Source organism: Neoarius graeffei, chromosome 22, assembly GCF_027579695.1.
Source record: "Neoarius graeffei isolate fNeoGra1 chromosome 22, fNeoGra1.pri, whole genome shotgun sequence".
NCBI lineage: Eukaryota > Metazoa > Chordata > Actinopteri > Siluriformes > Ariidae > Neoarius > Neoarius graeffei.
The window spans coordinates 1,439,862-1,466,760 of record NC_083590.1 but is presented as its reverse complement, the minus strand read 5'-3'; the positions used below and the strand labels follow the sequence as shown (position 1 = coordinate 1,466,760).

At 40.9% G+C, this 26,899-nt stretch overlaps 1 protein-coding gene across 2 annotated transcripts; it reads left to right on the top strand.

Annotated features, from left to right (window-relative positions):
- The first annotated feature begins 710 nt into the window (after window positions 1–710).
- Window positions 711–22,295, top strand: LOC132870497 (transcription factor Sox-10-like). Of its 2 annotated transcripts, none has more exons than XM_060904156.1 (4): window positions 711–832; window positions 18,099–18,711; window positions 19,943–20,205; window positions 20,300–22,295. In XM_060904156.1, the coding sequence occupies exons 2-4, from the start codon at window positions 18,290–18,292 to the stop codon at window positions 21,019–21,021; spliced, it is 1,407 nt and encodes a 468-aa protein (XP_060760139.1). In that variant the 5' UTR covers window positions 711–832; window positions 18,099–18,289; the 3' UTR covers window positions 21,022–22,295. The 2 variants fall into 2 exon arrangements, with proteins under 2 accessions (XP_060760139.1, XP_060760138.1); XM_060904155.1 differs by having other exon boundaries at window positions 18,057–18,711.
- The last annotated feature ends 4,604 nt before the right edge of the window (window positions 22,296–26,899 follow it).

Sequence of the window (26,899 nt, the reverse complement as noted above, 5' to 3'; positions counted from 1 at the left end):
TTCGTCTGGACACCTGATCTTTACCCCGAGCGCCTGACTGAGTGTTTATTCCTGTGCCATAGTGAAGGATTTTTATTATAATGCTTTAATGAAGTGATTCCGACCGTAATGACGTCACAGTACGAACAATTCGTTAGTTTATTTCCCCACAATCGAATTGTAAATGAAACTGTGCGTGGGTGTGCGCGCGCGCGGAGAACATTCACTCGATGTTTCTCAGCAGAATGGCGGACTGTGATTGGACAACGAGGAGGAGCGGCAGCAGCCAATCAGCGCCCAGCTGGGCATCAGGGCAACAGCGCGTGCGCGTTTTTTTTTTTTACATCATTCGACTCTCTCCCTCTCTCTCTCTCCGTCTCTCTCTCTCTCCCTCCCTCCCTCTCTCTCTCTCCCTCCCTCTCTCTCTCTCTCTCTCCCCTCTCTCTCTCTCTCTCCCCCCTCCCTCTCTCTCCCTCTCTCTCCCTCTCTCTCTCCCCTCTCTCTCTCTCTCCCTATCTCTCCCTCTCTCTCTCCCTCTCTCTCTCTCCCTCTCTCTCTCTCTCTCTCTCTCTCCCCTCCCTCTCTCTCCCCCCCTCTCTCTCTCCCCCCCCTCTCTCTCTCTCTCTCTCTCTCTCTCTCCCTCTCTCTCTCTCTCTCTCTCTCTCTCCTCACACAACGGGGTCTTTAAGTTGCTGAGCGCGCGACACAGAGCAGCCATTCATTCCGCACAGCCGCAGGAGCGCGAGCCGCTCAGAGAGAGAGAGAGAGAGAGAGAGAGCGCGTGAGCGGACGAGAGCACACACACACACACGCGCGCGCGTTCGCCGTGATTCCGGTGCAGCGCCGTTACAGAGTAAGAGAGAGTCTACTTTATATTTAATCATGTTTATGTTTTACACATCGCGTGTTTTAGTCTTTCAACAGGTGCTTATTATTATTATTATTATTATTATTATTATTATTATTATTATTATTAATGTTGTTGTTGTTGCTCTAATCAGAGATTAGAAAGTTTACTGAAACTCTCAAAGGAGCAAACAAACTTTTATGGACGAATCAAATGCAAATAAATAAATAGATAAATAAACAGACAGTAGAGCGCTTGTATGTTGTTTTAAAAGTTTCCATAAATGAAAAGTTGGGTATTTATTTGTTTGTCTATTTATCTGTTTGAGCATCTAACATGTGACTTCAGACAGCTGATAACAGGAAGGGTCGGATATTGATTTATTTGTGTGTTTATTTATTTGTTTGTTTCTTTGTTTGTTTAATTTTGAGATATAAGTGCATTTTTCGGGGATCAGTGTTTACAGGAACACTCCCGCCGGGTTAATTGAATTGAACACATTTTTTCCCTCCAGGAAATGAATTGTATAATGAAACTTTATTGCTGTGATTATTATTCTTTTTTTTATTTTTCTGTAATAAAATACTTTTTTGGTTTAAAGGCGCTGAAGTCCGTCCCTTCCCCACTCCCCTCCTCCTGCCGCTCTGCGGCTCATCACTCCATCGTCACTGGGATTAGACTTAACAGAAATATTTTACACTCATCATACTCCGCAGTGTGTGGGTCGAACTCCACATTATGACGTCACAGTGTGCGCGAAATCTCCTGACAGGTCGCGGTTTTATCCCAGTGCCCGGGACAGCGTTTCTCTCCTCCTAGAACCTCCTGTCTCCCTGGTGTGTGTCGGGTGAAGTATCACACAGGGGCAGGAAGGACAGGTCGTGCTTTTCATGATGATGGTAACTGTGTTTTTAATGTTGCTGTAGAACCTGTTATAACTTGTTTATAACCTGTTTATAACCTGTTAATAACCTGTTTATGACCTGTGTAGTGTATTGTGTGTAAGTGTAGTGTAAACTGTCGCGCTTTAAAGATTCTGAATTCCAGCAGTATTACTTCTGAGTGTGTGTGTGTGTGTGTGTGTGTGTGTGTGTGTTGTGGCATGAGGGAATTAGGGGCAAATTATTGCTAAGCGGAGCATGATTATAAACGGGGACAAATAGGCAAAGGGTGATGGAAAACATGCGCACGAGAACACACACACACACACACACACACACACACACACACACACACATGAATCTTGTGTAGAAAGAAATTGTAGCAAGAGGATTTTGTTTATTGTTTATATACTACTACTACTACTACTACTACTACTACTACTACTACTAATAATAATAATAATTTGTTTATTATATGTAGCCTGTGTTCTGACTGCGGTGTGCGAGTTCCCGGTGATTCTGTGACTCCGGTTAAAGTCGGATGATTATTGTGTCACGTGACCCGGACCCTTTCTGCAGTAAACTCAGGGAAAACGGCGGCTTTGTGCTGAAATGTGTGTATTAAGGGGAAAAAAGACCTGAGTGTAAGTTTATGAAGGCACAAGAGCAGTTCTGTTTGGGAGAGGGAGGGCGGGAGCGTGCACGAGACCCCAGTACACACACACACTCCTCCTTTCCACCAGCGTGATCCAGGTGCTAGTAGTGCGCTGATGTTAGTGCTGATTCACATCTGGTTCAACTTGTGAACCTTTTCAGGACTGCTTTGCTTTTCCTCGGGTTAAAGTGTCATGTCATTACGTCACTGTACATATCTGCACTTTTCCAGCTCTACCCCGCCCTGCTACCACCAAACACAACGACAGTGACAGGCGACATCATCTCTTCTTCTTCTTCTTCTTCTTCTTCTTCTTCTTCTTCTTCTTCAGATTAGTCAGAATGGACTCTACACTAGTTCTGGTCCTTTAAAAATGTTGGTCAGAAAGTTTTAGCTGGTCTTGTTGGTCATGTGAACCCGGGCCCCAGCTCCTGACATAAGCCGTTCTGGTTCTAGACCAGAAAAGAGTTGGTGCTGCTGTGGAACCAGTTTTCCTGGTCAAGAGCCAGTTCTTTGGCTGTCAAAACACAATGAACTGGTTTGAGATTAGACAGCAGCTCCGAACCGGGCCTGGAACTACTTTGGTGCAGCGGGATACGGGTGGCAGTGTTAGAATGTGTGTTAGTGTTAATATGTGTATTCGAGTGTGTGTTAGCGTTAATCTGTGGGTTAAAGTGTGTTTAGTGTTAATGTGTGTGTTGGAGTGTGTTTTACTGTTAATGTGTGTGTTAGAGTTATTGCGTGTTAGAGTGTGAGTGTTAATGTGTGTGTTAGAGTTATTGCGTGTTAGAGTGTGAGTGTTAATGTGTGTGCTAGAGTTATTGCGTGTTAGAGTGTGAGTGTTAATGTGTGTGTTAGAGTTATTGCGTGTTAGAGTGTGAGTGTTAATGTGTGTGTTAGAGTTATTGTGTGTTAGTGTGTGAGTGTTAATGTGTGTGTTCAAGTGTGTGCTAGTGTTAGTGTGTGTGTTAATGTGTGTTAGAGTGTGTGTTAGTGTTAATTTTTGTGTTAGAGAGTGTGTTAGTGTTAATCTGTGTGTTAAAATCTGTGTTATTGTTAATGTGTGTGTTGGGGTGTGTGTTAGTGTTAATGTGTGTGTTTGAGTGTGTGTTAGTTTTAACGTGTGTGTTAATGTGTGTGAGTGTTAATGTGTGTGTTAGAGTTATTGCGTGTTAGAGTGTATGTTAGTGTTAATGTGTTAGTTTTAACGTGTTAATGTGTGTGTGAGTGTTATTGTGTGTGTGAGTGTTATTGTGTGTGTTAGAGTTAATCTGTGTGTTAGAGAGTGTGTTACTGTTAATGTGTGTGTGTTAGAGTTAATCTGTGTGTTAGAGAGTGTGCTAGTGTTAATGTGTGTGTTGGGGTGTGTGTTAGTGTTAATGTGTGTGTTTGAGTGTGTGTTAGTTTTAACGTGTGTGTGTGTTAATGTGCGTGTTACTGTTAATGCGTGTGTTAGAGTGTTTGTTAATGTGTGTGTTAGAGTGTGTGCGAGTGTTAATTTGTGTGTTCGAGTGTGTGTTAGTGTTAATGTGTGTGTTAGACTGTGTGTTAATGTTAATGTGTGTGTTAGAGTGTGTGTTCAGGGGTGTGTGTGTTAGAGTGTGTGTTAGTGTTAAGGTGTGTGCTAGAGAGCGCGTTACTGTTAATGTGGGTGTTCGTGTGTGTTAGAGTTAATGCATGTGTTGGAGTGTGAACTCGGGTGTGTGTGTATGTTCAAATGTGTATTAGTGTTAATGTATGTGTTGGAGTGTATGTTAGTGTTAATTTGTGTGTTGGAGTGTGTGTTAGTGTTAATGTGTGTGTTTGAGTATGTGTTAGTGTTAATGTGTGTGTTACTGTTCATGTGTGTTAGAGTTAATGCATGTGTTAGTGTTAATGTATGTGTGTGTTTGTTAGAATGTGTGTTAGTGTGTGTTAGTTTTAATGTGTGTGTTCGAGTATGTGTATTAGTGTTCGTGTGTGTTGGAGTATGTGTTAGTGTTAATGTGTGTGTTACTGTTCGTGTGTTAGTGTTAATGTGTGTGTTGGAGTGTATGTTAGTGTTAATTTGTGTGTTGGAGTGTGTGTTAGTGTTAATGTGTGTGTTTGAGTATGTGTTAGTGTTAATGTGTGTGTTACTGTTCATGTGTGTTAGAGTTAATGCATGTGTTAGTGTTAATGTATGTGTGTGTTTGTTAGAATGTGTGTTAGTTTTAATGTGTGTGTTCGAGTATGTGTATTAGTGTTCATGTGTGTGTTAGACTGTATGTTAACGTTAATGTGTGTGTTGGAATGTGTGTTAGTATTAATGTGTGTTAGAGTGTGTGTTCAGGGGTGTGTGTGTTGGAGTGTGTGTTAGTGTTAATGTGTGTGATACATTTTGTGTTAGTGTTAATGTGTGTTAGAGTTTGTGTTCAGGGGTGTGTGTGTTAGTGTGTGTTAGTGTTAATGTGTGTTAGAGTTTGTGTTCAGGGGTGTGTGTGTTAGTGTGTGTTAGTGTTAATGTGTGTGTTGGAGTGTGTGTGTTAGTATTAATGTGTGCGTTGTAGTGTGTTCGTGTTAATATGTTTTAGAGTGTGTGCTAGTGTTAATGTGTGTTAGAGTTTGTGTTTAGGGGTGTGTGTGTTGGAGTGTGTGTTAGTGTTAATGTGTGTGTTGGAGTGTGTGTTAGTGTTAATGTGTGTGTTGGAGTGTGTTAGTGTTAATATGTTTTAGAGTGTGTGTTAGTGTTAATGTGTGTTAGAGTTTGTGTTTAGGTGTGTGTGTGTTGGAGTGTGTTAGTGTTAGTGTGTGTTAGATTGTGTGTTAGTGTTAATGTGTGTTAATGTGTGTGTTCGTGTTAATGTGTGTTAGAGTGCATGTTAATGTTAATGTGTGTTAGAATGTGTGTCAGTTTTGATGTGTGTGTTAGAGTGTGTTAGTGTTAATCTCTGTGTTAGTGTGTGTTAGTGTTAATGTGTGTGTTAGAGTGTGTCAGTGTTAATGTGTGTTAGAGTGTGTTAATGTTAATGTGTGTGTTAGAGTGTGTTAGTGTTAATGTGTGTGTTAGAGTGTGTTAGTGTTAATGTGTGTGTTAGAGTGTGTTAGTGTTAATGTGTGTGTTAGAGTGTGTTAGTGTTAATGTGTGTGTTAGAGTGTGTTAGTGTTAATGTGTGTGTTAGAGTGTGTTAGTGTTAATGTGTGTGTTAGAGTGTGTTAGTGTTAATGTGTGTGTTAGAGTGTGTTAGTGGTAATGTGTGTGTTAGAGTGTGTTAGTGGTAATGTGTGTTAGAGTGTGTTAGTGTTAATCTGTGTGTTAGAGTGTGTTAGTGTTAATCTGTGTGTTAGAGTGTGTTAGTGTTAATCTCTGTGTTAGTGTGTGTTAGTGTTAATGTGTGTGTTAGAGAGTGTTAGTGTTAATCTGTGTTAAAGTGTGTGTCAGTGTTAATGTGTGTGTTCAGGTGTGTGTTCAGGTGTACTGACACGAGGTGATCTGAGCCACACCCGAGTGTGTTTGAGCCCTGAAGTGCAGTGCGTTTGAGGAGTGCGATCGCTGCGTCTGGCACTCGATGTGCTTCACTTGGGCCCGTAGTGATCAGTAACCTCGCGGAACTCGAGCCCTACAGCGCTCACGTTTCACTTCTCTGGAAAATGTTTGGGGTGATAATGGGTTTGAATCTCACCTTATTGATGCGTGTGAATGACAGAGGGTGAGTGACGCTGCACGGTGATGACGCAAACACACTCGGGACCAGAACGAGTGCAGAGGGGGGAGGGGGCAGTTACCCTCAGGAGTGGGACGAGGAAATCGCTCCTAGTGTGAGTCCACACTCCGAGTGTGTGAATATTCAGAAGTGTGGACTTGTGTTTAAAGTTGTGTGTTAGTTTTAGAAGTGTGTGTTAGTGAGTGTTAGTGTTTCAAAGCATGTATTAGTGTAAGTCTGTGTTTAGAAGTGTGTGTTAGTGAGTGTTAGTGTTTAAAAGCATGTATTAGTGTAAGTCTGTGTTTAGAAGTGTGTGTTAGTGAGTGTTAGTGTTTAAAAGCATGTATTAGTGTAAGTCTGTGTTTAGTAGTGAGTGTTAGTGTTTAAAAGCATGTATTAGTGTAAGTCTGTGTTTAGAAGTGTGTGTTAGTGAGTGTTAGTGTTTAAAAGCATGTATTAGTGTAAGTCTGTTTAGAAGTGTGTTAGTGAGTGTTAGTGTTTAAAAGCATGTATTAGTGTAAGTCTGTGTTTAGAAGTGTGTGTTAGTGAGTGTTAGTGTTTAAAAGCATGTATTAGTGTAAGTCTGTGTTTAGAAGTGTGTGTTAGTGAGTGTTAGTGTTTCAAAGCATGTATTAGTGTAAGTCTGTGTTTAGAAGTGTGTGTTAGTGAGTGTTAGTGTTTCAAAGCATGTATTAGTGTAAGTCTGTGTTTAGAAGTGTGTGTTAGTGAGTGTTAGTGTTTAAAAGCATGTATTAGTGTAAGTCTGTTTAGAAGTGTGTGTTAGTGAGTGTTAGTGTTTAAAAGCATGTATTAGTGTAAGTCTGTGTTTAGAAGTGTGTGTTAGTGAGTGTTAGTGTTTAAAAGCATGTATTAGTGTAAGTCTGTGTTTAGAAGTGTGTGTTAGTGAGTGTTAGTGTTTCAAAGCATGTATTAGTGTAAGTCTGTTTAGAAGTGTGTTAGTGAGTGTTAGTGTTTAAAAGCATGTATTAGTGTAAGTCTGTGTTTAGAAGTGTGTGTTAGTGAGTGTTAGTGTTTAAAAGCATGTATTAGTGTAAGTCTGTGTTTAGAAGTGTGTGTTAGTGAGTGTTAGTGTTTCAAAGCATGTATTAGTGTAAGTCTGTGTTTAGAAGTGTGTGTTAGTGAGTGTTAGTGTTTAAAAGCATGTATTAGTGTAAGTCTGTGTTTAGAAGTGTGTGTTAGTGAGTGTTAGTGTTTCAAAGCATGTATTAGTGTAAGTCTGTGTTTAGAAGTGTGTGTTAGTGAGTGTTAGTGTTTAAAAGCATGTATTAGTGTAAGTCTGTTTAGAAGTGTGTGTTAGTGAGTGTTAGTGTTTAAAAGCATGTATTAGTGTAAGTCTGTGTTTAGAAGTGTGTGTTAGTGAGTGTTAGTGTTTAAAAGCATGTATTAGTGTAAGTCTGTGTTTAGAAGTGTGTGTTAGTGAGTGTTAGTGTTTCAAAGCATGTATTAGTGTAAGTCTGTGTTTAGAAGTGTGTGTTAGTGAGTGTTAGTGTTTAAAAGCATGTATTAGTGTAAGTCTGTGTTTAGAAGTGTGTGTTAGTGAGTGTTAGTGTTTCAAAGCATGTATTAGTGTAAGTCTGTTTAGAAGTGTGTGTTAGTGAGTGTTAGTGTTTAAAAGCATGTATTAGTGTAAGTCTGTGTTTAGAAGTGTGTGTTAGTGAGTGTTAGTGTTTAAAAGCATGTATTAGTGAAAGTCTGTGTTTAGAAGTGTGTGTTAGTGAGTGTTAGTGTTTAAAAGCATGTATTAGTGTAAGTCTGTGTTTAGAAGTGTGTGTTAGTGAGTGTTAGTGTTTAAAAGCATGTATTAGTGTAAGTCTGTGTTTAGAAGTGTGTGTTAGTGAGTGTTAGTGTTTAAAAGCATGTATTAGTGTAAGTCTGTGTTTAGAAGTGTGTGTTAGTGAGTGTTAGTGTTTAAAAGCATGTATTAGTGTAAGTCTGTGTTTAGAAGTGTGTGTTAGTGAGTGTTAGAGTTTAAAAGCATGTATTAGTGTAAGTCTGTGTTTAGAAGTGTGTGTTAGTGAGTGTTAGTGTTTAAAAGCATGTATTAGTGTAAGTCTGTGTTTAGAAGTGTGTGAGAATGAGTCTGTATTTACGTGTGTTAGTGTGAGTTAATTTTTAGAAGTGTGTATTAGTGTGTGTTCGTGTTTCAGTGTGTTAATGTTTACAAGTGTGTGTTAGTGTTTCAAAGTGTGTGTTACTGTGAGTTAGTGTTCAGTAGTGTGTTAGTGTGCATCAGTATTGAGAAGTATGTGTTTTTGTTGAGAAGTGTATGCTACTGTGTGTTGGCATTTAGAAGTGTGTGCTATTGTGTGTGAGTGTTGAGAAGTGTGTTATTGTGTGTGTGAGTGTATTGAGAAGTGTGTTATTGTGTGTTAGTGTGTGTTATTGTGTGTTAGTGTTGAGAAGTGTGTTATTGTGTGTTAGTGTTGAGAAGTGTGTTATTGTGTGTTAGTGTTGAGAAGTGTGTTATTGTGTGTTAGTGTGTGTTATTGTGTGTTAGTGTTGAGAAGTGTGTTATTGTGTGTTAGTGTGTGTGTTATTGTGTGTGTGTTGAGAAGTGTGTTATTGTGTGTGAGTGTTGAGAAGTGTGTTATTGTGTGTTAGTGTGTGTGTTATTGTGTGTGAGTGTTGAAAAGTCTGTTATTGTTGAGAAATGTGAGCTGGTGTGTGTGGGTATTTAGAAGTGTGTGTTATTGTGTGTTAGTGTTGAGAAGTGTGTTATTGTGTGTTAGTGTTGAGGTGTGTTATTGTGTGTTAGTGTTGAGAAGTGTGTTATTGTGTGTTAGTGTTGAGAAGTGTGTTATTGTGTGTTAGTGTGTGTGTTATTGTGTGTGAGTGTGTTGAGAAGTGTGTTATTGTGTGTTAGTGTGTGTGTTATTGTGTGTGAGTGTTGAGAAGTCTATGTTATTGTTGAGAAATGTGAGCTGGTGTGTGTGGGTATTTAGAAGTGTGTGTTATTGTGTGTTAGTGTTGAGAAGTGTGTTATTGTGTGTTAGTGTTGAGGTGTGTTATTGTGTGTTAGTGTTGAGAAGTGTGTTATTGTGTGTTAGTGTGTGTGTTATTGTGTGTGAGTGTGTTGAGAAGTGTGTTATTGTGTGTTAGTGTGTGTGTTATTGTGTGTTAGTGTTGAGAAGTGTGTTATTGTGTGTTAGTGTTGAGAAGTGTGTTATTGTGTGTTAGTGTGTGTGTTATTGTGTGTGAGTGTGTTGAGAAGTGTGTTATTGTGTGTTAGTGTGTGTGTTATTGTGTGTTAGTGTTGAGAAGTGTGTTATTGTGTGTGAGTGTTGAGAAGTGTGTTATTGTGTGTTAGTGTGTGTGTTATTGTGTGTGAGTGTGTTGAGAAGTGTGTTATTGTGTGTTAGTGTTGAGAAGTGTGTTATTGTGTGTGAGTGTTGAGAAGTCTATGTTATTGTTGAGAAATGTGAGCTGGTGTGTGTGGGTATTTAGAAGTGTGTGTTGTTGTGTGTTAATGTTGAGAAGTGTGTTATTGTGTGTTAGTGTTGAGAAGTGTGTTATTGTGTGTTAGTGTTGAGAAGTGTGTTATTGTGTGTGAGTGTTGAGAAGTGTGTTAGTGTGTGTTAGTGTGTGTGTTATTGTGTGTGAGTGTTGAGAAGTGTGTTATTGTGTGTTAGTGTGTGAGTTATTGTGTGTGAGTGTTGAGAAGTGTGTTATTGTGTGTTATTGTGTGTGAGTGTTGAGAAGTGTGTTATTGTGTGTGAGTGTGTTGAGAAGTGTGTTATTGTGTGTTAGTGTGTGAGTTATTGTGTGTGAGTGTTGAGAAGTGTGTTATTGTGTGTGAGTGTGTTGAGAAGTGTGTTATTGTGTGTGAGTGTGTTGAGAAGTGTGTTACTGTGTGTTAGTGTGTGAGTTATTGTGTGTGAGTGTTGAGAAGTGTGTTATTGTGTGTTATTGTGTGTGAGTGTTGAGAAGTGTGTTATTGTGTGTGTGTGTGTTATTGTGTGTGAGTGTGTTGAGAAGTGTGTTATTGTGTGTTAGTGTTGAGAAGTGTGTTATTGTGTGTTAGTGTGTGTTATTGTGTGTTAGTGTTGAGAAGTGTGTTATTGTGTGTTAGTGTGTGTGTTATTGTGTGTGTGTTGAGAAGTGTGTTATTGTGTGTGAGTGTTGAGAAGTGTGTTATTGTGTGTTAGTGTGTGTGTTATTGTGTGTGAGTGTTGAAAAGTCTGTTATTGTTGAGAAATGTGAGCTGGTGTGTGTGGGTATTTAGAAGTGTGTGTTATTGTGTGTTAGTGTTGAGAAGTGTGTTATTGTGTGTTAGTGTTGAGGTGTGTTATTGTGTGTTAGTGTTGAGAAGTGTGTTATTGTGTGTTAGTGTTGAGAAGTGTGTTATTGTGTGTTAGTGTGTGTGTTATTGTGTGTGAGTGTGTTGATAAGTGTGTTATTGTGTGTTAGTGTGTGTGTTATTGTGTGTGAGTGTTGAGAAGTCTATGTTATTGTTGAGAAATGTGAGCTGGTGTGTGTGGGTATTTAGAAGTGTGTGTTATTGTGTGTTAGTGTTGAGAAGTGTGTTATTGTGTGTTAGTGTTGAGGTGTGTTATTGTGTGTTAGTGTTGAGAAGTGTGTTATTGTGTGTTAGTGTGTGTGTTATTGTGTGTGAGTGTGTTGAGAAGTGTGTTATTGTGTGTTAGTGTGTGTGTTATTGTGTGTTAGTGTTGAGAAGTGTGTTATTGTGTGTTAGTGTTGAGAAGTGTGTTATTGTGTGTTAGTGTGTGTGTTATTGTGTGTGAGTGTGTTGAGAAGTGTGTTATTGTGTGTTAGTGTGTGTGTTATTGTGTGTTAGTGTTGAGAAGTGTGTTATTGTGTGTGAGTGTTGAGAAGTGTGTTATTGTGTGTTAGTGTGTGTGTTATTGTGTGTGAGTGTGTTGAGAAGTGTGTTATTGTGTGTTAGTGTTGAGAAGTGTGTTATTGTGTGTGAGTGTTGAGAAGTCTATGTTATTGTTGAGAAATGTGAGCTGGTGTGTGTGGGTATTTAGAAGTGTGTGTTGTTGTGTGTTAATGTTGAGAAGTGTGTTATTGTGTGTTAGTGTTGAGAAGTGTGTTATTGTGTGTTAGTGTTGAGAAGTGTGTTATTGTGTGTGAGTGTTGAGAAGTGTGTTAGTGTGTGTTAGTGTGTGTGTTATTGTGTGTGAGTGTTGAGAAGTGTGTTATTGTGTGTTAGTGTGTGAGTTATTGTGTGTGAGTGTTGAGAAGTGTGTTATTGTGTGTTATTGTGTGTGAGTGTTGAGAAGTGTGTTATTGTGTGTGAGTGTGTTGAGAAGTGTGTTATTGTGTGTTAGTGTGTGAGTTATTGTGTGTGAGTGTTGAGAAGTGTGTTATTGTGTGTGAGTGTGTTGAGAAGTGTGTTATTGTGTGTGAGTGTGTTGAGAAGTGTGTTACTGTGTGTTAGTGTGTGAGTTATTGTGTGTGAGTGTTGAGAAGTGTGTTATTGTGTGTTATTGTGTGTGAGTGTTGAGAAGTGTGTTATTGTGTGTGTGTGTGTTATTGTGTGTGAGTGTGTTGAGAAGTGTGTTATTGTGTGTTAGTGTTGAGAAGTGTGTTATTGTGTGTTAGTGTGTGTGTTATTGTGTGTGAGTGTGTTGAGAAGTGTGTTATTGTGTGTTAGTGTGTGAGTTATTGTGTGTGAGTGTTGAGAAGTGTTATTGTGTGTTATTGTGTGTGAGTGTTGAGAAGTGTGTTATTGTGTGTGAGTGTGTGTGTTATTGTGTGTGAGTGTGTTGAGAAGTGTGTTATTGTGTGTTAGTGTTGAGAAGTGTGTTATTGTGTGTTAGTGTTGAGAAGTGTGTTATTGTGTGTGAGTGTTGAGAAGTGTGTTATTGTGTTAGTGTGTGTGTTATTGTGTGTGTGTGTGTGTGTGTTGAGAAGTGTGTTATTGTGTGTGAGTGTTGAGAAGTGTCTTATTGTGTGTTAGTGTTGAGAAGTGTGTTATTGTGTGTTAGTGTTGAGAAGTGTGTTATTGTGTGTGAGTGTTGAGAAGTGTGTTATTGTGTTAGTGTGTGTGTTATTGTGTGTGTGTTGAGAAGTGTGTTATTGTGTGTGAGTGTTGAGAAGTGTCTTATTGTGTGTTAGTGTGTGTGTTATTGTGTGTGAGTGTTGAGAAGTGTGTTATTGTGTGTTAGTGTGTGTGAGTGTTGAGAAATGTGTTATTGTGTGTGAGTGTGTGTGTTATTGTGTGTGAGTGTTGAGAAGTGTGTTATTGTGTGTTAGTGTTGAGAAGTGTGTTATTGTGTGTGTGTGTTGAGAAGTGTGTTATTGTGTGTTATTGTGTGTATGTGTGTTGAGAAGTGTGTTATTGTGTGTGAGTGTTGAGAAGTGTGTTATTGTGTGTTAGTGTGTGTGTTATTGTGTGTGAGTGTTGAGAAGTGTTATTGTGTGTGAGTGTTGAGAAGTGTGTTATTTTGTGTTATTGTGTGTTATTGTGTGTATGTGTGTTGAGAAGTGTGTTATTGTGTGTGAGTGTTGAGAAGTGTGTTATTGTGTGTTAGTGTGTGTTATTGTGTGTGAGTGTGTTGAGAAGTGTGTTATTGTGTGTTAGTGTTGAGAAGTGTGTTATTGTGTGTGAGTGTTGAGAAGTGTGTTATTGTGTGTTAGTGTGTGTGTGAGTGTGTTGAGAAGTGTGTTATTGTGTGTGAGTGTCTGTGTTATTGTGTGTGAGTGTGTTATTGTGTGTTAGTGTTGAGAAGTGTGTTATTGTGTGTTAGTGTGTGTGTTAGTGTGTGTGTGAGTGTGTTGAGAAGTGTGTTATTGTGTGTGAGAGTTGAGAAGTGTGTTATTGTGTGTTCGTGTTGAGAAGTGTGTTATTGTGTGTTAGTGTTGAGAAGTGATTATTGTGTGTTAGTGTTGAGAAGTGTGTTATTGTGTGTTAGTGTGTGTGTTATTGTGTGTGAGTGTGTTGAGAAGTGTGTTATTGTGTGTTATTGTGTGTATGTGTGTTGAGAAGTGTGTTATTGTGTGTTAGTGTGTGTGTTAGTGTGTGTGTGAGTGTGTTGAGAAGTGTGTTATTGTGTGTGAGTGTTGAGAAGTGTGTTATTGTGTGTGAGTGTTGAGAAGTGTGTTATTGTGTGTCAGTGTCTGTTATTGTGTGTGAGTGTGTCGAGAAGTGTGTTATTGTGTGTTAGTGTTGAGAAGTGTGTTATTGTGTGTTAGTGTTGAGAAGTGTGTTATTGTGTGTTAGTGTGTGTGTTAGTGTGTGTGTGAGTGTGTTGAGAAGTGTGTTATTGTGTTTGAGTGTTGAGAAGTGTGTTATTGTGTGATAGTGTGTGTTATTGTGTGTGTGAGTGTATTGAGAAGTGTGTTATTGTGTGTTAGTGTGTGTAATTGTGTGTTTGAGTGTATTGAGAAGTGTGTTATTGTGTGAGTGTTGAGAAGTGTGTTATTGTGTGTTAGTGTGTGTGTTAGTGTGTGTGTGAGTGTGTTGAGAAGTGTGTTATTGTGTTTGAGTGTTGAGAAGTGTGTTATTGTGTGATAGTGTGTGTTATTGTGTGTGTGAGTGTATTGAGAAGTGTGTTATTGTGTGTTAGTGTGTGTAATTGTGTGTGTGTGTGTGTGTTGAGAAGTGTGTTATTGTGTGTGAGTGTTGAGAAGTGTGTTATTGTGTGTTAGTGTGTGTTATTGTGTGTGTGAGTGTATTGAGAAGTGTGTTATTGTGTGTTAGTGTGTGTATTAGTGTTGAGCAGTGTGTGTTAGTGTGTGTGTTAGGGTTGAGAAGTGTGTGTGTGTGTGTGTGTGTGTGTGTGTGTGTGTGTGTGTGTGTGTGTGAGAGAGAGAGAGAGAGAGAGAGAGAGAGAGAGAGAGAGCACAGGAGACTCACCTGCAGAACCTCAGCCATGTTCCTGGTACAGAACCACGACTGTGTATTATTTGTTTACTAAGAGCCCCAGGTTGTAGCCCAGCGTAACCATGGAAATGACGTGTGAATAAAGAGGGGTATGTGGATCTGACCCATGAGGATGTCTGTGTACAGTGTGTGTGTGTGTGTGTGTGTGTGTGTGTGTGTGTTACTGTTTAGGAGCTATAATGAAAGTTTGCACGTTGTGTGCTGAAGTGAGTGAACCGATTTCAATAAATTAGATGAGGTGAGATTAGATTTATTTGGACGTCCTCTAACACACCTGAGACAGGTCAGATTACAGCTATAGGCCATGCCCACTTTTATTCTCTTACACTTCTTCAGGTACAGCTGTCATTCTCATGTCCAGTTTTGTCCACTGAGCAGTTTGATTCCACACCGCAGGGGTTCTGTGGTTCTCACTCTTGCGGGTTCTCGTTAGACCCACACCACTGGGTATTGGACCTGCTCTTGTTAGCAGAGTCAGGGTTCTGGAACAGGGCCAGTTCTATGACTGAGTCAGTGGCGGCTGCTGGTTTTTAAAACAGGGGAAGCCCATTTTATGCATTCATCGTAAAACCTGTAGGCCGGATATCAAAGCATAGAAAGGTGTGCCCCATTAGCATAGTGAACTAGACAACCCTACCTAGTGGCAGAAAGTATTTTTGCTTGTACATTTAATGTTATAGTCTGGCTTGCCAGGCTAGTGCCTCATATCCTTAATCAAAAATATCAAACATCCAAAAATCACTGGCTATTCAACGAAGAGCCTTGAACATCATACCCTGATATGCAACACAGAGTCTTTACCACAACACCCAGCTGTGCAACACATCCTTGAACATCTTCTGCAACACAGTCTGGAAATTCATAACCAGGTAGGCTATGCAACATACAGAACCTTGAATATTATACCCAGGTATAACCTATAACACAGAGCCCACCATTCTCTTAACATTACTGAACAATATACACACTTCAGATTCATGAACATTATATGATGCACACTATTTATACACAAATTCTGCCCTCTGCTCCTTTTCCAGAAAATGGTCTGTGACCCTGTCATACCAGCTGGTTGTGCTTTCCAGAGACTTCACCGATTTCTGTTAGCAGCTAGCACTGCAGATCCCAATAAGGCTCAAGCTAGCCTACAACCAGATTGAACTACAAATGAAATAAACGAGTGAATTCACGAATGATCAAACTGATAGAATGGATGAAAGTTAACGGAGCACAACGAGTAATATTTACATTTATTTACAGAGTAATGTACAGAGACATCAATGAGAAATAATGTTTATATGAAAAGAAATTCGGACAGCACTTTGGCACACGACTACACTTTCTCGACATCCGCTAGGGACTGACTGATCATACTTCCGTGTTCCTCACCGACGCTGAAGCACAGAGCCCGCCCTCCTCATGTCTTTCAAACACTACCTCCAATAATCCTTCATCAGCCCGGCTTCTTGTCCCTCCCACTGTCTCGTTAGTCCCAGAGAAGCCCGGCTTCCCTGGAAGTGACGATTTTGTCGAATTTAACCAATAACAACTAGCCGAAATTGGCTGTTCAGAGCCCTCTCATAGACTGCAATGGATACCCGGCTGCCAGCCATAGAGCCCATTGAAATAAGAAAGGTTACAGCCAGTGTTGCCAGATTGGGTGGTTTTAAGTGCATTTTGGCGGGTTTTGAACATATTTTGGCTGGAAAATGTCAGCAGTATCTGGCAACGCTGGTTACAGCCTGGCAGCAAAGGTGATTCTTGTAGTGAACTGCAAGTTCGTCAGACATCACTCAAATAAGTTACAGGATAGTTATGAACGTAAATACAATCTTGGGCATATATTATGTTATGCAAGTTATTGTTTTAATGAGAATTTAACGTCATAGATGCCGCAGTTTGGGGAGAGAATTTTAGGGGAAGCTCGGCTTCCCTTGTTGTCTCTGAGAAATCGCCCCTGGACTGAGTAAAAGAACAGACCCAAATAATCACACGAATCTGTACTCTGCTTCGTCCCTCTGAGAGGTTCCGTGTAGAAACCTAAATCTGAGCTCTTCCCTTTTAGAGCCAGTTCCAGGGAGACCCTCGATGGAGCTGTTATCCTGACATTAAACCATTCAAGAGCTCTTCATTCAGAGAGTATATTTCAGGGTCCTGTAAAACTCCTCTCATGATCTGAATGAGTGTGAACGATGTGGGTTCTGAACCTGTGAGTGACTGCTCTGAGGGGACATGGTTCCACTGAGTTCCTGAAAAAGTTCTTCAGTGGAGCTTTATGGAGGAACCATCAACGGTTCTGTGTAGGCATCACAGCAGCGTCACTCTGTCACTCAATAATAATAAATTAACCCTAATCCTGATATCAGACTTGAGAAAGAGAGAGAGAGAGAGAGAGACAGACAGACAGACAGACAGACAGAGAGAGAGACACACACACACACACACACACACAGAGGCTTTGATGTGCTTAATTAAAAGCGGTGCGTATTGGATGACGTGTCTGTGATCTGATCCACTGTCTGTGATTAAAGAACTGTTTAAATGAGACAGACACATGCTTCTCCCCGTCTGTCTGTCTATCTGTCTCTCTCTCTCTCTCTCTGTGTTGAACCGTAGACAGCAGTAATGTGAGCTCTGTGCTCAGTAACACATGGCGACTGGATGAGAGCAGGAACTGTTCCAGCTGTAATTACTGATCAGCTCTGTGTGTGTGTGTGTGTGTGTGTGTGTGTGTGTGTGTGTGTGTGTGTGTTTACTGATTAATGACAGGAACCGTCGTCTAAATTTATTAATCTCATTAAACAGGTACATGATTCAGGGCTGTGTACTTAAATTACACATTACTTAATATATTAAACAATCAAATGCATTACAATATTAATAAGTGTATAATGAATATTTATGCGTGTATAATGTTTTAGTGAATATTATCCATGTGTGTTTCCTGTTTGAACACACAGCTGATTCTGCACATCAGTTTATGAACACACCCTTCATTAAGGTAATATGGGTGTGTGTGTGTGTGTGTGTGTGTGTGTGTGTGTGTGTGTGTGTGTGTGTGTACACTGGGGAAACACTGTGCAGTATGTCAAACTCTTGAACACTGTGCGATTGAGCCCTCCTGAACGGGTGTGGCAAGTGTGTGTGTGTGTTTATCCTGTCTAGCCGTCATGAAGTGGAGTGCTGTGCTGCTCGTGCTCTCCTGGGAGCCTGAAATAACCGCTAAACCTTACACAGTAACCCGGAATAACACACACACACACACACACACACACACACTTCCCCCAGGCCGCAGGTTGACGCCGTTATACAGGAATAATGAACATCATCTCTCTCTGAATCAACATCACATAGAATAGATTTTTTCTTTTTTTTTTTTTAACTTTGTTTACTCCACAGTGCTGCTGAGTTCTGCACTCTGATAGGTCAGAAAGTGTTGATTAATTCTCTCTAACAGCAGCTCTGACTGTAGTGCAGGTTTATATTAATGCACTCGTTCTGATACGTTATGGTTTCTATAGTAACAGCTCGTTCACAGGGGCGAGTCCAGCAGATGCTCCACTGATAATAAACAGGTTTATAAAATGTGTGTAATCACTGATCTGTCAGGAGAACTGTGTGTGTGTGTGTGTGTGTGTGTGTGTGTGTGTGTGTGTGTGTGTGTGTGTGTGTGTGTGTATCATCTCTGGAAGGAGTCCCCAGTGTGAGCGCTGTGTAACGGTCAGAGGTGAAGCTGTAACTAAGTTTTCTCATATCTTCCGGACAGAGGAGTTTACATTTCTTTACAGTTTCTCAGGAACACGACACGCTGTGGGTTTTTTTTGCCATATTAACCGTATTAATATTAATTGTAACTATAAATAAATAAAAAGTAAGACATCATTCATAATGAGTTAAAAATTGGCAAAGTGATGTGGTATAAGAGGAATAAACCACTTGCTGTTAGAGGAGAATAATCAACACTGGAATGGTGTGATGGAGTGTGTTTACTCTTCCCAGCAGTGAAGTTGATTATTTTTCTATAACAGCATGAATAGAAGTTTCCATCATGTCGAAATCTACAGCGTTGCTCTGAAGGACCCATGCTAGCACCTTTAGTTTTAGGAATATCTCATAATGAACTAAGTGTTACACAAACACTTTATATATCTGTGTTTCCTTGTAGGTGAGTGTGAGTTGGCTTCTGAATGGACTCATCTTTCCACAGCACCAGGAGAACCATATCAGGAACCTGGATGGACACATCATCCTCATAAAAGTCCATCAGCCCAGAAACAGAGATAAAATATCCCCTGTGCAGTCGATTTTTCTCCTGAGGAAGAGGTCAGAGGTCAGAGAGAGTGAGAGATTTACTCATCATTGTGGTGAACAGGTCAGATCACCTGCTGAGGGTGGAAAATGTCGGCTGAAGAACAGAGTCTGTCAGAGGTGGAGTTGAGTCCCGGAGTGTCGGATGATGGCGGCTCTGTGTCCCCGAGGCGGGTGGGTCACACAGGAGACTCTCAGCTGGTGTCAGGAGGTGGGGCAGAGGAGGAAGGGGCAGGACTGTCTCACGCAGGAGTCTCGGTAAAATCAGATGACGAGGACGAGCGCTTCCCCATTGGCATCCGCGAGGCGGTCAGTCAGGTTCTGAATGGGTATGATTGGACGCTCGTGCCCATGCCAGTGCGTGTCAACACAGGCAGCAAGAGCAAACCACACGTCAAGAGGCCCATGAACGCCTTCATGGTGTGGGCTCAGGCTGCGCGACGCAAACTCGCGGACCAGTACCCTCATCTACACAATGCTGAGCTCAGCAAAACACTCGGCAAACTGTGGAGGTGAGGACCTGCCTGCCTGTCTGTCTGCCTGCCTGTCTGTCTGTTCCTCTGTCTGTCTGCCTGCCTTCCTGTTTGTCTGTCTGTCTGTCTGTCTGTCTGTCTCATTTCTCCACAGTAACACACAGGGTATACAACTCTTCAGCAGCATGTGTTAATTATTGTGTGTTTTGCCCCTGGTGGGGTTAAAGGTCAAGCTGTAACTGGGGTTATTGTCTGTACTGCACTGATCAGTAGACTGGAACACACCACTGTTCTGGAGTCAGCAGCGTTGAGCACAACATTCCAAAAACAATGAGGGTTTATTATCATGTTTAATCTGGCCGTGTACAGTAAAGGGATTGGACATATCCTCTATTGAAAGTGTTCAGAAACCGGTGCAGACAGCTTTTCCACTCCACATTTACACACAATATCATTTGATTTGAAAATACAGTTGGAACAAAAGTGTATGTATTCATAAGAATATGTTTATTTTATGTTTATTAGATGTTTAAAACACAAAATTGCTTAAGAATAAACATATGTAGATGCTATTTTACATATACAGCATGAATATATCAAGATTACATCAAAATAAATCAAGTTCCAAATATAAACGCTGTGAAAAATGTTCTTGTGCAAGTTGTCTGTACGTACTGTACCTGGTGTCATGTTGCCATTGATAAAGTTCTCAGAGAAACTATGATTAAACAACACTAGGATGAAAAAAGCTATAAAGTCACAAGAAAGCAATGTCCCTAGGCACCACGCCTTCAGACGAATGATAAGGAAAGTAACAGACACCAGCAGTCACTCGAAATGAGTTGCAGGACGGGCTGAAAGCAGCAGGAACAATAATCATCTGCTACACTTCAAGCTAAACCCTTTAACGTTAAACGCTAAACATTTACAAGCATGAGACAAATCAGGGCTATTTTGGAACATGTTCTGTTCAGAACAAAAAAAACAGAACTGCCAGTAATTCAGCGCATCATGTTTATATGAAAAAAGTGTTATGTGTATGATCCCGAGAACACCAAGTGCGCCCACAGTGAAGTACAGAAGTGGAAACTGGGGTGAGGCAAACATCAAATTTACACCCATCCCTTTACTGGGCCACAACACACAACAAAAACACAGGAGCACATTGACATTTCACAGGGTGTTCATGAACTATAGAGCAAATATAGCAACATAGTGTGTGTGTGTGTGTGTGTGTGTGTGTGTGTGTGTGTGTGTGTGTGTGTGTCAGACTCTTGAATGAGAATGATAAGCGGCCATTCATCGAGGAGGCGGAGCGTCTGAGGAAGCAGCATAAGAAAGATTATCCGGAGTATAAATACCAACCCAGGAGACGGAAGAACGGGAAGCCGGGATCCAGCACTGACAGCGACGCCCACTCTGAAGGTGATGTCACTCACAGCCAATCACACTACAAGAGCCTCCACCTCGAGGCGGGGCACAGTGCTGGGGCAGGGTCTCCTCTCTCTGATGGACACCACACACACCCTGCAGGTGAGACACTGCACACTTACACACATACACAGTGTTTCCTTTTATACACAAACTGTTTAACTCGAGCTAAATCTGTTCCTCTCTCCGTGTTCAGGTTCCAACCACAGCCCCCCAACTCCTCCCACTACTCCCAAAACAGAGCTCCAGGGCAGCAAATCAGGTGAGGGGAAGAGAGAGGGTGGGGCCAGAGGGCTGGGAGTCGGGGCAGATGGAAGCTCTGCCTCTTCAGCTTCTGCCGCTTCCTCTAAGCCACACCTGGATTTCGTGAACGTGGACATCGGCGAGATCAGCCATGAAGTGATGGCCAACATGGAGCCGTTTGATGTCAATGAGTTTGACCAATACCTGCCTCCTAATGGACACCACCCATCAGGCTCAGGCTCTGCCTCCTGCCCCGCCCCGTCTCCTTCTCCTTACTCCTACTGGCTGTCAAAACAGCAGCTGAGCTCAGAAGGTGGGAAACCACAGATCAAGAGCGAGACGCATTTCTCGGGTAATGCTGACGCTTCGGTGGGCGGGGCTTCCACATCAGGAGGTGGAGCATCAGCGCATGTCACATACACACCTCTCAGCCTGCCTCATTATGGCTCTGCCTTCCCATCTTTGGCTTCCAGGGCGGCACCCTTTGCCGAATACGGAGATCATCAAGCATCTGGATCATATTACACACACTCTGGCCAATCGGGGCTTTACTCCGCCTTCTCCTACATGAGCACCGCCCAGAGGCCCATTTACACTGCCATCACTGACCCCGCCCCTGGGAATAGCCCCACCCACTGGGAACAGCCTGTGTATACCACCCTGACCCGACCGTAACACACACACACACACACACACACACACACACACACACATGTGCATGCACAGACAAGAGAAAGAGAAATGAGATGATGATGATGATGATGATGATGATGATAACAGTGTTGTCTCAGACACACAGATCACAACTTTAATGGGGAAAAACATTTGAGAGGCCACTAGCAACACACACACACACACACACACACACACACACACACACACACACACACACACACACAGGTAAAGAACAAACATGATGATGATGATGAATATTTGTCTAACTGTTGTTGTGGATGATCACACATGGGTGGGCGGGTCTAACAGGACACAAATATAACACAGCGCACATGCCTGTTGATGCTACACACACACACACACACACACACACACATTTAAACAGGACATTCTTTGTTGCTCATGTGGAATGGAATTTGAGTGTCAGTGTTTCTGAAGGACATTTTTAACTGCACATTTATACATCAAACTTTATTATTATTATTATTATTATTATTATTATTATTATTACAGTGATTATGAATTAATAATTTTTTCTTATTAACCAAAACGAGGCCATGTTCTTTTTACTGTTGTTGTTGTTATAATCCTTGACTGTTGATGGGTTTGTCATCATGACCACCACTGAACTGCATTTTGGTGATGAATGAGTTTGTGTGTATGTTAATGTCAGTATCGATGTGTCGATATGATAAAATTACTGTAACCATTTTCATTTCTGAAACAACTTTGTGTTGTTTTATTGTAAACAGTGAGAGAGGATGTGAAATGCCAACCACGAGTGCCTACAGTACACTGAAACTCATTTAGATGTTTGTGTCATTAAAAAAAAAAATGTATAAGGTTAAAATGAAAATTTCATTCATAAATGACAGAAATACAGCTGCCAGAATTAATGAGGGGTGGAGCTTGTATATGGTGGGTGGAGCACCCAGTCACATGATGTGCCTTCCTTGACTCTGACGACGAACATTTAATGATTTATGACACGGACGTCTTGTTAATATTTTCACTCTCTCTTTTTTTTATTTCTTTTCTAATTTTAAATTTAGTGTTCATTCGTCTATATTTAGTAGTATTATATATGTTAAAAATATACAAAAATTATACAAAGTGTTAGAGAATCTACATGCAGTAGGTGGAGCTTGTTTTATTTATATTGTTGTTTTTATTCTGTTTTCCTTTTAAGTGACTTTTTGTGTTCCACGTTGTTTTGTGTACGAGTTGTTTGTTAATGTGTTCCAGTAGAGACTAACGACACACATACTAAATAAAACTCAGTCTGCTTTTCTATAAAAAATAAAACTGTGGGTTTTCTGTAACGCGCACACACACACACATATGCACACACACACACACATTTTTCGTGATATATTGTGTTTTTAAATATTGCAGTCAGACTGTATTAGAGACATCGCAGTGTTACACCACCACAGCCTCATGCACTTTATACACACATTCCTGCAAACAAGCTTTTGTGTCGGGGGGGCAGGGGGGGTTAGCCTGATTTCTAATTCCCTTCATTTAATCAGCTGTGATACTTTACACTAAACAAAGAGAACCATTCAGCTCTGAGAGAGAGAGAGAGATGAAGTGAGGGATAGAGGGAGAAAGAGGGAGGAGGGAGACAGCAGCTTTACAGAGACCCATAAGCAAGAGAAAGATGGTACCGGAACATTATTAGGTCTTGTTTCTCAATTTCATTCCCAGATGAGAGAATTAACTGAGTTTTATTAGAAAATGCAGAGCTGATCATATACAGGGAATTTCTCTGAAAAAAGAAAAGAGGAAAAACAGATCCAAAGAAGGAAAATCCATCACATTCAGCTCCAAAAGTACCAGAAGATCAAATGCACTTTTACACCTACCACTTGCACTTGTACATGGATCACATGCACTTTACACCGACCACATGCACTTTTACACTGATCACATTCACTTTTACACAGACCACATACACTTTACACCGAACATATACACTTTACACCGACCACATGCACTTTACACTGACCACATGCACTTTACACTGATCACATGCACTTTACACCGACCACATGCACTTTACACTGATCACATGCACTTTTACCCCGATCACATACACTTTGCACCGACCACATGCACTTTACACTGACCACATGCACTTTTACACCGGTCACATACACTTTTACACTGATCACATGCATTTTACACCGACCACATGCACTTTACACCGACAACATGCGCTTTACACTGACCACATGCGCTTTACACAGACCACATGCCCTTTACACCGACCATATGCTTTTTACACTGATCACATGCACTTTACACCAACCACATGCACTTTACACCGACCACATGCACTTTACACCGATCATATGCACTTTACACTGATCACATGCACTTTACACCGACCACATGCACTTTACACCGACCACATTCACTTTTACAAGGATCACATGCACTTTACACCGACCACATGCACTTTACACTGACCACATTCAATTTTACACTGATCACATGCACTTTACACCGACCACATGCACTTTACACCGACCACATGCACTTTACACCGACCACATGCACTTTTACACTGACCACATTCACTTTTACAATGATCACATGCACTTTACACCGATCACATGCACTTTACACCGACCACATGCACTTTACACTGACCACATTCACTTTACACCGACCACATGCACTTTTACACCGATCACATACACTTTTACACCAATCACATACACTTTCACACCGATCACATACACTATTACACCAATCACATACACTTTCACACCGATCACATACACTATTACACCAATCACATACACTTTCACACCGATCACATACACTTTACTCTGACCATATGCACTTTACACCGACCACATGCACTTTACACCAACCACATGCACTTTACACTGATCACATGCACTTTTACACCGATCACATGCACGTTTACAATCACATAAACTTTACATCAACCACATGCACTTTACACTGATCACATACACTTTTACACCAATCACATACACTTTACACCGACCACATGCACGTTACACTGACCACATGCACTTTACACCGATCACATGCACTTTTACACCGATCACATGCACGTTTACAATCACATAAACTTTACACCAACCACATACACTTTACACTGATCACATACACTTTTACACCAATCACATACACTTTACACCGACCACATGCACGTTACACTGACCACATGCACTTTACACCGACCACATGCACTTTACACCAACCACATGCAATTTTACACCGATCACATGCGCTTTACACCGACCACATACACTTTACACCGATCACATATACTTTTACACCCATACACTTTTACACCAATCACATCCACTTTTACACCGACCACAAGCACTCTACACCGACCACATGCACTTTACACCGATCACATATACTTTTACACCCATACATTTTTACACCAATCACATACACTTTACACCGACCACATGCACTTTACACCGATCACATATACTTTTACACCCATACACTGATCACATATACTTTTACACCCATCACATACACTTTTACACCCATTGCATACACTTTCACACCCTTTACAGACACTTTCCACCCATCACATATACTGTACTTTCCACACATTACAGACACTTTTACACCCATCACATACACTTTCCACACATCATATTCACTTTACATCCATTGCATACACTTTTACATTCATCACATACACTTTACGCCAGTCACATACACTTTTACACCCATCAGATACACTTTTACACCCATTACATACATGTTTACACCCATCACATACATTTTACACTCATCACAGACACTTTTACACTCATCACATGCACTTTCCACCCATCACATACACTTCACACCCATCACATACACTTTTACACCCATTGCATACACTTTACACCCATTACATACACTTTACACCCATCACATACACTTTACGCCAATCATATACACTTTTACACCCTTCACATACAATTTTACACCCATCACATACACATTACACCCATCACATACACTTTACAACCATCACATACACTTTTCACCCATCACACACACTTTACACCCATCACATTCACTTTACACCCATCACATACACTTTTACACCCATTCCTTACATTTTTACACCCATCACATACACTTTACGCTTGTCACATACACTTTTTGTGCATTTGTATCATTGACAACTGCAACAATCTCCTTGCTGGCCTTCCAGCTTCTGCCATCAGAACCCTGCATCTCATCCAGAAAACTGCAGCCTACCTGGTCTACAACCTCCCTCATTCTTCCCACATTACCCCTCTGGTTGCTGACCTGCACTGGCTCCCTGTTGCAGCTCACCTCAAATTTACAGTTTTTACCCATTGCTTGAACACTATAGACACATGCTTAAACCAAAGTAACATAACTTGAAGTTGTTGTTACTATACCTTAAACAAAGTGTAACCATACCTTAAACAAAAGCATTGCTTTGCACTTTAGTTGCAATTCTGCAACACACTTGCTCCTGCACACTACACACTATTTCATACATAAGACACTTCATTCAAAAATGAAATCTCAGGGAAAACACATCTATTCAAAATACAAAACACATTGGGTAATTGAAAATACTGAGACACACACCTGAAAATACTTACTTACAAAACTGAACACCAATCAGCCAGCTACAAAAAGGCCTCAGTGAAGCCATTTTGAGAACTTTGCAAGCATGGAGAGTTAGAGGCAGAGTTAGAGGAAGACAGAGAGAGAGAGAGAGAGAGAGAGAGGAGGAGGAGGAGGAGGACGACGACGACAACAACAACAACAACAACGATGATGACGACATGGTCGAAGAGGCCATGCAAGGACCATTATTTCTGATGACATAAAAGCAACTTTGGTGGACCATGTCATAAACCATGGTCTGACTGTGAGGGAAGCTGGGCAGAGAGTCCACCCTAATCTAAGCTGTTTCACAGTTTCATCCATAATAAGAACATTCTGATTGGAAAACAGATATGTCTTCAACTCTCTACTCTACTCAGACTGTATCTAGAGTATTTACAGTACTGTACCATATCACATTACCGTATCACATGTACTCTATTACAGGGTGGCTAATGCTCCTTTTCGAACAAAAGTGGTAGTTTTGTGAAACATACTGTGATAACGTGTTGAGATGTTTCAGTACTGTGTATGGTATATACAGTAAAGTACAGTATATACAGTACTGTAAAAAAGAAGCAAACCAATAACAATTTGTGGTTGTATTTTTCTACAGAATGGCTAGAAGACCTACTGGGGGTGGATGCCAACGGCTGTTCACCCAACAGCAGGAACTTGCCATTGTGAACCTAGTCAGAACAAACAATGCAATCCGTCTCCACCAGCTACGGCAACAAATACTTGCAGATAGGCAAGTATTCAACAACATAAATCGAGTAAGCATTACCACTTACTTGGACGCATCTTGGTAAAGCACAACATGACCATGAAGCAATTGTACAGGGTCCCATTTCAGAAGAACAGTGCCAGGGTCAAAGGACTTCAACATGAATATGTACAGGTAAGTGTTACAGTCCTTTACATTTACAGTACAGAATGGGTGCAGTCCAGTAACAGATGAATATGTACCATTGGATCAGTACCACATAGGTACCTGTGTGGTGGGGTGGGGCGGTTCTGTATGTGTAGTACTGTAGTTGTGTGCTTTGAGTAATGCCATCCACAATATGTATTTTTTGTTACAGAGAATCTTGGACAGGCGGCACGGTGGTGTAGTGGTTAGCACGGTCGCCTCACAGCAAGAAGGTTCTGAGTTCGAACCCAGTGGCTGGCAAGATGAGAATCTTGGACATGGATGGAGCTGCACAGCCTCATGAATTTATTTACATTGATG